The sequence below is a fragment of the Artibeus jamaicensis genome, unplaced genomic scaffold (genome assembly GCF_021234435.1).
Source record: "Artibeus jamaicensis isolate MK-2021 breed Jamaican fruit bat unplaced genomic scaffold, CSHL_Jam_final contig_519, whole genome shotgun sequence".
NCBI lineage: Eukaryota > Metazoa > Chordata > Mammalia > Chiroptera > Phyllostomidae > Artibeus > Artibeus jamaicensis.
The window spans coordinates 4,135,389-4,147,731 of NW_026521871.1; the positions used below are offsets into that span (position 1 = coordinate 4,135,389).

Below are 12,343 nucleotides of genomic sequence, written 5' to 3' on the forward strand. Positions count from 1 at the left end.
CTTTAGCTGGTTAATTTGTAGCTGAAAAACCACATTTTATGTTTTATAATTCTTAGGTTCAAAAACATGTTTGTTAGATAGAATGAAGGAATTAATAAGGATCAGAAAATCCAAAAAAGATTTTTAAAAATCCTATCTGGCAATCTATCTGGCAATATTAGAGAGTTAAGACAACACAAAACAAATAAACATCGAAGTCCCATTTTGGGGCTGAATACCTACCTGGTGGTAGGAGATGGGGACAGGCTTCCGGAAGACTATCCACTCCACAATTTCACTACACGGTGGGGTTGTCAGAGAACCCGTATACCGGTAATAGCTGCCCAGGGATGCAGGAAGGAGGTCCCGGAGGACGAAAGGATCCAGGAAGGTCTCCTTCTCTGTCGGGGGAAGAGGCAAAAGAAGAGCACAGTGGTAAGCTGTACCACGCTGAAGACGCACAGGCAAAACCCTCTGCATGCTGGTGCAACATCACAGACCTTCCGTTTGCTTACCATTGAGAAGCACGAGCATTCGGTGGTGGGAAAGCCACAGAAAACAAAGCAGCGTTTCCCAGGTGTGTTCTGAGGCACCAGCACTGCACTGTATTTCATGACAAATAGGTCCCATGGTGAACACCACTGGGCAACTGCAGGTCCTCTCTCGACCCCCAGAAATAGAAACCTGTTAGCATAGTCAAGTCTCTGAGCAGTCCTTCAGAGAAGCAATGGGCTTGACTTTGTTTAACCCAAACCCTCACAACCTCATTTCACCAGAGAACACTTCCCTATCTGATACGTAAGAGCAAATAACCAGTAGAGCAAACTTTGGGGCACCCACAGGAGAATCAATGTAAAGATAAAACAACTGTAAACCAAGGGTAAAGTACAGCTCCAAAGTTGGTTACATCTCATTTTGGCTTCACCCAAGGCCTATGGAAATCAAAGTAAAACCTAACCAAGAACTAACCGTGAACTGATCAAAGGAGGCCATGAAAACAGGCTTCTTTCTTTTACAAAAGTGCAAGTATGTTCCCTGAAGTAGAATAAATGACTTTTAACCTGAGGCCCAACAAGGATGCCCCACAATAACTCCCTGAGAAAAACAAGGTACAGAGGGTCGCAGAGCTTCTATGTGGCAAAGCTGGGATATGAACCTGGGCATGTGGACAGTGGAGCTTGCACAGTGTGACTCAGCTAAAGAAGAAGCCAAAGTAAACTAGGTGGATACTGAAGGTTGGGGGCGAAGGAGGAGGAGAGCATTTTGGCCTTGGGCGTGGCACGTGTGAAGGTCCGAGGTAGGAAGGAACAGTGCGTCAGAGATTTTGGCTGTGTTATGACTCTCCCAACCCGGCTCAGCAGATCATCCAGCTCCTTCACAAATCAGAGAAGTTTCTAGTCTCTACCCAGGTATCTCCAAAGGTCTAGCCCTGGCTTGGACTTAAGTCTGGGATGCCTTCCTCATCCCTTTTTGGCTACCAGAGTCCTGCTAATGGCTTGCCTTAACCCCTTAATGGCCTGCATCCTCCCTGAGTCCCAGCATGTTCCTGGGAGACTTGAGGGACCCAGGTTACTTCATGGATACACCTGTGCCTACAGGTATATTCTTCCTAAGTCTGACCTCTACTCCCACTTTTTTTCTTGCACAGCAAACAGTGCAGGTATTCAACTGTGTATCACTAAACTCAAGAGGTCTCTGTAACTAGAAATGATGTAAAAACCCCAATAGAAATAAACTATATTAGAATAATTAAAATGGCATTTTAATTATTGTAATATAGAATATTCCTCTTAGTAGAGGTTGGTTAAACAAAACTTAACATTTACTATAAGCCAGGCACTATTCTGAGTATTTACATGTTGAAAATATTCAAACAGCTCGTACTGTATGTGCTAGGCCCAGTTCTGAGAGTGTTATGTAGGCTAATTTCCCTAATACTTAAAATAGCCCTGTGAAGTAGGTCCTATTATTACTCACACTTCACAGAGCTGGAATGCAAAACCAGGTAGTTTAGAATCCGGACTTCCGTTACTCTTCAACCACCACTGCACTCTCTCACCACCACCCTATGAAGCTCATACTTTTAATATGCCCATTTCACACCTGTGGAAGTCAAGGCACAGAGAGGTTAAATAACTAAGCCCACGTTCACTAGTGAAAAATGAAGTAGCAGTGGTTATCCATGAGGTTCAGAAACTTTGGCTGGTTCTTATATAGGTCTTCAATTCGCTTTTTAAAAGGAAAAATTAAGTATTAACCATAAATGCCAAAGACCTCAAATCATAGGGCTCTATAATCAAAATGATAAAAGGATTTCTGTTAGACAAAATGCCAGACATAATGGAACCGAATCCCCGCCCACTGGCAAGTCTGGGCTTTAATTTAAACCTGGTTCCCAGCAGCCTAGTGATGGGGGGATCTCTGCAGGCCTGCTTGGCTGGGGCTGGTTTGGCTAAGAGGAGAGAGTATTCTGGCCTTTGTTTGCACTTCCTGGGCTGTGTAAATAGTCCACACAAGGCCTGACGCAACTGAGGGTGCTTAGGGCTTGACATCGCAAACCAGAAAATCACCACCTTCACTTCTCCCTCATGTTGAAGGTGAACATGGCTTCACAGTGCAACAGACAACTTGCCTCAGGGCCAAAGGCTCCAAACTAAAGAAGCAGAAAATCTTTAGTTTTCCCTGAGGAGCCTGACCCAATAGTAGGGTTGCAGGTGAGAATGCTACAGGCAGACAGGAAGTGACCAGACAGTTCCTGTAAAGTCCCATGGAGGCAAAGCCCCCATCTGAAGCACCCACTTGATGAAGAGGCCGGGGCTTTAAAAAACATAAAAAAATAAAGCAGAAACACCTGTGCTACCAATCTCAGGAGTCTAGATTTCAAAAGAGAACCCTGTTTCAGCAAGATCAGGAAAGGAAATTCTTGTGTAAGCTTATGGATTCAGCAGGGACTCATAGAAATTTCAGCTGTGACAACCGCTACAAATGCAGAGGGCTTCTCTGTCCTTGACCAACCCAAGGGCAGGTTTTGGCTTTAACTAATTAGAAGGTGCAATCAGATGGGTGGTGAGGTAGGAACACCTGGTGAGGGTACAGAGAAGGTAGCTTCGTTCTCGTTCATTCCACAACTGTCACTGCCCTTGGATCTTAGAGCTCTGAGACCTGGAACGTCACTAGACAGGCCTAGTGGCTCCAGGAGCTGAAGAACCGTTTCTCCAAATAAAATCTTACACAGGAGCTGGGCAACTCAAATGGCTCAACTTGCAGCCACCATAGCTGAAGTTGGGCTGGGAAATTGGGGACACTGAAAACCACCACTTTAGTCCAATTATGATTCTACAGCTAGGGAAATGACAGACCAGGGTGAAATAACGAAGCCAGCATAAAATACTGGAGAATACAGACACTTGAATGGGATTATTTCTTCAAGGAAACCCTTTAGAATCTACAAGCAGTAAGCCTGGGAGCAGGAAAAATCACCTTGTGCTGAAAACCAAAACCGAACCACTGCCCTCCTCACCACCTCATATCTCCATCTCTATGTAGGCAGGTAAAGGGGGCAGATTCTTAGTCTGCTCGTCCAAATCCCAACTCCTCCACCTGTGACCTGTGTGATATCAGTTACCCACACCTTCCCAGGCTACTGTGAAAATCAAGTAAATCATTATAAGAAGGGTGTTCAGGAAGAGCTTGAAACACAGTAAACATGTCATAAATAATGGCATTATTCTTTAATTACTACTTGTATTATTGTTTTTATTATAATTATTCCTCTAAACTACTAAGGCCCAGCTATGTACATCTTACTTTAAGTGCTTGTGCATCTGTTTTATTTTTTTTAAATTGGATTACTAGTGCTTTACAGGAGCATTGTATCTGACACATTCTTCACCAACCTGAGCGGTACAGGTTATAATTGTTGCATCTCCTTTGCCAAAGTTCTAGAGAATGGCTTTGAAATCAACTGACATTTAATGGTTGTGTGGCCTTAGGTAAAGATCTTAACCTCTCAGGTACTTCCCTTATTTTACCAGGGTTGCTGTGAAAATTAAGCAATTAATAAACATAATAAATGTAAAGGGCTTAGCACAGTGCCTTGTAAACCCTGATTTATCAAGGCAAGCACTTGGCTGAGAGCAGGCTGGCTCATGTTGTGTTTTAAGCCAGGGATTAGCAAATGTTTTCTATAAAGTGCCAGGTAATAAATATTTCAGGTTTTGCATGCCAAGAGGCACAAAAAATATCAAAGACATTATATAAGTACCTGTATAACTAATACATTTCCACAACCTTATTAGCGTTATTCAAAATGCTAATAATCACTGAGGACAATTTTTAAAATATGGGTCTTCTATAATAAGAATGAAATCCTTTTTGGGAAAAAAGCCATTTCATTTAATTAGGGTTCAAATGTAAGATCCATTCTTAGCTTAGGGGCCATACAAAAATAGGCAGTAGAATTGATTTGGCCCTCAGGCCACATTTTACCTCCCTTATTTTAAAATGTGTTGGGGGCAAATGTTAGAAAGTCACCTTGATCGTCCTAACTAGAATCAGGGGGAGGGGCGTGCTACATGTTCAGGTGCCTCCATCACTAATGTTAATTTCTTTTGTGAAATACACTACAGAATTAACTCGAGTTGTTTTTTTTCTCCCTTGAGTTTTTTAAGTTCAAATATAACATCAATTTTTACTGATCTTCCTGAAAATACCATTTTCTGCTCAGTCCCATAGGCAGTGCTCCACTGACAAGTAGGGTGTTTATGATGCTTAATTCTAAGTAAGAAATAATTTTAGAAATGGTAGCCCTGTATTACCAGCACTGTCCACAAAGCTCACATAAGCCACAAGGCACTCAACTGACTAAACTCAAAAACTGGGAGTTCCTGAGTACAGCCCCAAGAAAAAGGAAAAATGCACTTCTCAGCTAAAAACTCAAACTATTCCACTAAGAATATCTTAATAAATGTAGATATTGTATAGTGGAGAGAAGTGCTAGACAGACCCCCTAGATTTGACTCCTAACTCATCTACTTAAAGGTCTGACCTAAGCCAAGTTACTGAACCTTCCAGTAATTGGACCCTCAGCGGTAAAATGAGATTCTAATACTATCAACCTCATAAGGAGGTTCAGAGCATAAATGAATTAAGAGACTTCCGGCCAAGACAGAGGTGTGGGTAGATACACTTTGCCTCCTCATACAACCATAAGAAGGACAACAATCGATCTAAAACCAAAAACCAACCAGAACTGCCAGATAATCAAATTGTATGGAAGTCTGATAACCAAGTAGTTGAAGAAACATTCATCCAGACCAGCAGGAGGGGCAGAGACAGGCAGGCGGGAGGAGAGGACATTCAGTGAGTCAGTGGCAGCAACCTGTGGTAGAGTCAGTCTCACATGCAGCAGATAAAAACCAGGAGGCACAACTGGAGAGCAAGCGATGCTAGCCGCAGGCCAGACCATGCAGCCTAGGGGTCCAGCACCAGAAAAATAAAGCCTCGTAACCTCTGGCTGTAAAAACCAGTGGGGATTTTGTCAGCAGAAGAAACCACCACTATCTCTGGAGTCTGTTTAAGGGGCCCATGGGGTCCCAGAATATACACAAGCCCACCCACTTAGGGAATCAGCACCAGGGGAGCAGCTGGAAGGACTTCAAGTTACTTTGGGAAAGTGGGGAAAGTAACTGAAGACTGGGTTAGAGCCAAGCAAGTGCCACTGCTCCCTCTCTGACCCCTTCCCCCCACACAGCTCCACAAATCAGCAAAGCAGGTTGCCCTGCCCTGGTGAATGTCTAAGGCTCCGCCCCTTACAGCATAACAGGTGTGCTGACCTAAGGAGTCAAAGCAGCTCTGTAGATAATATACAGAAACACAGGGAGGCAGCCATTTTGAAAAGCCAAAGAAATATGGTCTAAATCACAGGTGGCAAACATAAGGCCTGAGGTCAAATCTGGCCCTCTACCTTGTTTTACTCGGCCCAGCACCTTGTTTCTACCCAGTGGCAGCACTGAGCTCTCTCTTCATTGTTAAGAAGTATAGGGATCCCTCACCTATCGTGGCAGTTATGTTCTAGAGACCCTCCCAGGAAAGGTGAAAATACTCAAAGTAGTGGAATTATTATTTATTATTTATATATATTTTAAGGCTTTATAAATCCTTTCCACACTCCTATAAACCTTTCTGACTCTCTTAATAACCTTTCCTACATTCTTATAAACACTCCATATGCTTTTAAATACTTTCTGCACTCTTGAACCTTCGTAATTTTAACAACATATAAAATTCTATATGGGTACTCACCAGTGAAGTATACAGTCCAAAAATTACATTTGGGCCTTGGAAGGCAACCACAAGGATGATGTTGCCCCTGGTGAAAATGAGTTTGACACCCCTGGCCTAAATGAAAGAACAGATCAAAACTCCACAAAAAGAACTAAATGGCAAAGAGATAGCCAACCTGTCAGACACAGTTCAAAACACTGGTAATCAGGTTGCTCAGAGAAATGATTGAGTATGGCTGCAAAATAAAGAAGTGAAGGGTACATAAAGTAAAATAAAGAAAAATGTACAGAAAACCAACAGTGAAGGGAAGGAATCTGAGATTCAAATCAACAATTTGGAATAAAAATAAGAAATAGACATTCACCTAGAACAGGATGAGGAAACAAGAATTCAAAAAAAATGAGGAGAGGCTTAGGGACATCTGGGCCAACTTTAAATGTACCAACATTTGAATCAAAGAATGCCAGAAGGAGAAGAGGAAGAACAAACTGACATTGAAAACTTATTAGAAAAAATAATGAAAGAAAACCTTCCCCAATCTGGCAAAGTAAATAGACATATAAGTCAAGGAAGCTCAGAGAATCCCTGAACAATTGGGACCAAAAGAGGGCCACATCAAGACACATCACAATTAAAGTGCCAGAAGTTAAAGATAAGGAGAGAATCTTAAAAGCGAAAAGAGAAAAGAAGAGAGTTACCTACAAAGGAGTTGCCATAAGACTATCAGCTGATTTCTCAAGAGAAACCCTGCAGGCAAGAAGGGATTGACAAGTATTCAGAATGATGAAAAGCAAGGACCTACATCCAAGATCACTATAACCACCAGAGCTACCATTTAGAATGGAAGGGCACATAAAGTACTTCCCAGACAAGGTAAAGCTAAAGGAATTCACCATCACCAAGACCTTATTATATGAAATGTTAAGAGGACTTATCTAAGAAAAAGAAGATCAAAACTATGAACATTAAAATGACAACAAACTCACAACTATCAATAACTGAACCTAAAAAAAGACAGATGCAAACTAAGCAAACAACTAGAACAGAAACAGAATCATAGAAATGGAGACCCCATGAAGGATTATCAGTGGGAAGGGGAAGAGGGAGAATGAGGGAAAAGGTATAGGGAATACTAAGTATAATTGATAGGTACAAAATAGACAGGGGAAGTTAAGAATAGTATAGAAAATGGAAAAGCCCAAAATTTATACATATGACCTATGGATATGAACTAAGAGGGTGGGATTGCTGCAGGGAACGGGGCCCCCAGGTGGAGGGGAGAAAAGGGGGAAAATCGGACAACTGTAATAGCATAATCAATAAAATATACCTAATAAAAAATAAAACTAATAATTTATGCAGAAAAAGGTATATGAATTAACATCAGTTACAGGCTTAGGCACAGGATAAGTACGTATAAGTGCTTGTTAAGTGAATCTTATAAAAGGGCAGTTTGACTTCAAACGCCTCCTGATCAGAGCCTTCTGTCTCCAACTTTTATCCTAATTAGTAATTTGAATTGAAAACATCCCTATCCCAGCCACTTAACTAGTTGAGAAAAATATTTGAACCACTTTATTTAAACTACCACTCATTCCATTACACCATAATGAGCAGGTACTGTGCATTCCTAGATAAAGGAATTGAAAAGAAATGAATCTCATATTCCACTTTCAAGGATCCCAGTGCTGTACTCAGACAATATTATATTTTAATAATTAATTGTTCAAAGAGAAAGATGAGGAACAGGGATGCTAAATTCAAAGTTATTCAAATTGCAAAAATGAATAATGTATGACTTTTATATTAAACACACACTGTATTAAGTAGTCTACATTTCATCCGACTCTGTCTTTCATTTTTAAGCATTCCAAACGACAATATGAACAATCGGGGGAGGTTTATTTAGAAAAAGAAATACCTATTTGAATGCAAACAGAGTATATCTAAAGATAATTAAATTTTTCTTATCAATTAGAAAATTTTGTATGAGGGCTTTCAAGTCATGGTCAACCATTACACCCAGCACGGGCCAGTCATCCTAACAGTTTCTTTTCAACGTTAAATTACATCTGGCTCAGTTCCGTTCAATTTCTTACTTCTGATAGCAGTGCCAGGAGGCATTCTTTAATTAAAGAAAATTTTAAAGATTCCAACATGCATAATTGGATTAAAAATGTCATCATTAAAACATTAGATAATAATCATCTGACTGATTGTCTTTTTTCAGTGTGTTAATAACCTAATATTTGCAATGCTTTAGTTATATAAGAAGAAAGACCTTTATGAGATATGATGAACAGTCAATGTACAGACAGGAGCTATGCATGCAGTAAAGCAAGAATTAGGAAGTTACTGTGAAAGCACACACACAAGGGAAGGTGCATGGATAGAATGTGGTGGTCTTTAGGGGACGAACATCCATGCCACCCCCCAAACAAGGAATTAACCAATTTTAGGGAAGTGTAGAAGATAAACTAACAGAAAGCCCAAGCTGCTATTTTTAGCCCATGGTTGTTTAGTTTCTCAGGATTTCCCAAATCTTTTTTAAGAAAAACCTATTAACTTTTCCTTAAATACTTAAAAATTTCTGGGGTAGCAATGGACTTCTGCTTTGTTACAGGGAGGGTGGAAAGGGAGTGACAGTCAAAAAAAAAAAAGCTGGGTATCAGGTCATTCTAAATGGGGAAAGAAGATTTATGACACTGCTCTTCTTTAAATCCCCTGGGGGGTTGGTTAAGCGTAGGTTCGGATCCAGTTAAGTCTGGGGAGAGCACTGAGCTTCTGCATTTGCAATAATGCTGACCACACTCAATTAGCTAGTTTCTAGGAGGACTGTACCAATGGGTTGCTACACCCTCTACAGCCTCATCCACTGCTACTTTCTGACTCTTATTAGAGCCACCTGCTGTTCCAGATCACACCACCCCGGGGCCTTTGCACTGGCTTGTCACTCTGCTTGGAACATTTCTTCACTGCTCGCTATTCAAAGCTGATTTTTTTTTTAACCAAATGCCTTTCAGCTGCTAACGACTTAGTCATATTAGAATGACGTGTTTCTCAATGAGGTCTCCCCTGACTACTGTTTAGAAAATGGCAGTTTTAAGGGCAGGCTCATTAAGAAGAAATCGTTTGATTAAAAAGACGAAGGCAGCAGTGAACCATGTGGCTACCCCAGGAAAACATTCCAGGCAGGCAGAAAAGCCAGTGCACAAAGGGATTCTGCCTGTTGTGTGGCTTTAATGAAATGTGCAAGAGGTAAAATAGAAGAAAAAGTTCAAGAGCCCCAAATATGAAAGGCTCTAGGAGGAAAAAAGTCAGCTGCTAGTTAAGTACAGCTGGAATTTGACAAAAATTGCAAGGCAGCTGAAACACCATGCATGGAGCCAGCAGCCGTGAGTTAATTCTGGCCCAGCCACAAATGGACTCTGTGATCTGGAAGGAGCAATGGATCTGATCGGCCAGTGACAACACAGGAGCCAGAAATGAGAGGTCAGGACAGAAAGAAAGAGCTTGAGGACCAGACCCAGGGATTTTAGGAGCCTGGTATACAGAACCCATAAGGGCAGTTAGAAAGCATTAGATGATAATTAAGACACCGGTGAGGACTCCTAGAGGGAGCCAAGGAATTAATTTTATGATTTAAATACAAGCAATGACACTAGCTGTATATAACCTGATGCTCTCAGGCATGTCACCTGTCATCAATAAAGATGATGGAATCGGGAAGACAGGACACTGAAAATGGGGCTGGCGTCTTCTCAAGGTGTAGCTACCTACAAGGGGCTTCATGAGAGATGACTTTAGGGACTAGGTTGATGTCATGAGGAGATGCTAGGGAAGTCACCCAAGAACCACAGAGAACTGTGGGGCTCCAAAAGTTACAAAGGACTCCAGTTCCAGTTCATTTTACAAAAGAGGAAAATGAGGTCCAGAGGGAAAGTGACTGCACCAAGATTACACACACAGTGAGGTCGGCAGAGAATCTGAGTCTCCAGATGCAGAAACACTTCCCACCAGTGGGCAGAGATTAAGTGCACAACCCTTTGCCTTTCCTACAAGTACAGTCCAGAGGAAACCCTGGAGGCTCATATTATGGCATGAATAACTATTATTATTATAGGGTCTGAGGAAGATTGGCTTGAGAGGGAGATGATCCGCCTGATTAATCACATTGCTATAGCCAAGCACCCACAGAGGGGCTCCAAGGTCATGAAGCAGTTTAAAGACATCTAACCTCCTTGAGTTTATCGGTGGCTTCAGTTGGTGAAATGCAGCATGTTGATTTAACGGTTGATGTGTGAATGAAACATATGTTGACATTTATATTTCCAAAAAGAAATTATACAAAGAACAGAGTATTATCAACAATTAAGGGAATGAACATGACATTTAAATGATACAGAGTTACAGTGACAAAAAAACCAATGTTATCCCTGAACAATTCCATTGCTTGCGTCCCTCCCCTACATAGTTCTAGTGGCCATAACTGATGGTGTATAAGTTCTTTTAGCTGTCTTCTGATGACGTAATTCACAGAGGGGAAACTGAGGCACATAAAAGTGGCTTTAAAAATAATCAGGAAGTTAGTCAATGCTAGAAACAAACTGACCCAGCAAAGTGGGGAAGAGAATGCATTTTCCAGTCCAGTAACACTGGGCTCAAATCATCGCTTTGCTGAATGAGTTGGGAAGAATTAGCTCACTTCTCTGAACCTCAATTTTCCCATCTTTCTAATAGGATTAAAAATTCCTAACTCACCGAGGAGCGCTCCTGGTTACGTAAAATTGTTGAACAACAGTTGGAAAAAAATCAGGACGGACCACCTTGGCCGGGCCAGGCATTCAGTCGGGGGTTAACAGAAGAGAGCCTGCTGCTTCTTCCTTTCATCCAATTTCTGGTTTGTTATCCATCACCCTTTCCCCTGAACTCAGCAGAACCCCTTCACCAAACCCCAAATCATCTTTTTTATCATCTCCATCATTTCGTTTTATTTTTGTATGACCCAACTAAGTCAAGCAGCACACATTCTGTTTAAATAGCCAAGGAGTGAGGGAGACAGAACTCAGAGCTCCAGAGTCATTTCCTTGTCTAACGGAAACAATGCTGGTGGTGGTGGGAGTGCTGACGTGCACCAGGCACACGTACACACCGTAAGGCACGGATTCCTCAGGATAAACCATTCAGACTAGTATTATTATTACCTCATTATACAATTCAGAAAACTGAGCCACAAAGAGCTTAGGTGATTTGAGCAGACTTCACAAGTAGTGAAAAGCAGAACTGGTATTCAAATCCACAGCCTGCGCTCACAACACTGCCTCTCCTATACCACTGACACATACGTGTAGCAGGGTAAGAGAACCACATAAGGAGCCTCAAGTGCTGAAGCAACCACTCTTGCAGTAGGTAACTCGAGACATATTTTTACACTCCCGTTGCTCTCCATATCCCATTGAAACAACCAGGAAAAGGAAGCTTCCCTGGGCTCTTGTTGCTTTGTTTAAATGACAAAATATTGACAGACAGGGCTGGCCAAAGGAGAACCAGCCTCAAATTCATATTTAACCCAAAAGGAATCATGTTTGAAGTCTTTTTCTACCTTAATACTATTGTTAACAACATTATTAATGATATAATAGAAGCCACACAGCATCCCATTTCCTGGCTCTAGCTAAGAAAAGAAATGGAAACAGCTAACATCTGTGATGGAGGTTCTGACACACCCAAACCCAGGAAGCTGTGGAAGTGGCCTAAGTGCTCCTGTTTCTAGAAGATTTTGAGATCAAAAGTGTTCAGATAAGCATCTGCCCTTCCTGGATCCATAAACAGACATGAGTCAAGACCAAGGTGCTACATATTTTTAGCACACTTCAGAAAAGTTCCATATCATTAAATGATGAAAACATAAACTTCACATGGGAAATTCTGTCATCTATTAAGATGTTCAAAATTACCAGTGGGCTGTAGATAATACAGCACTAGCTTTCTCGTTCAAAAGGGAGATAATAATTTGAATGATTTCTTTTTTAAAGGTAAATACTTAAACAGAACCCTCTTTAATTCAGTGGAACTACAT

The 12,343-nt window shown here is 41.3% G+C and overlaps 1 protein-coding gene across 3 annotated transcripts in view; it reads right to left on the reverse strand.

Annotated features, from left to right (window-relative positions):
* The window catches only part of PTPRG (protein tyrosine phosphatase receptor type G), a 720,169-nt gene that overhangs the window by 139,445 nt on the left and 568,381 nt on the right, over window positions 1-12,343 (reverse strand). For all 3 annotated transcript variants that reach the window (XM_053669375.1, XM_053669374.1, XM_053669376.1), the window contains exon 7: window positions 223-380. In XM_053669375.1, the coding sequence (XP_053525350.1) occupies window positions 223-380 (158 nt within the window). The remainder of the gene's footprint in view (window positions 1-222; window positions 381-12,343) is intronic.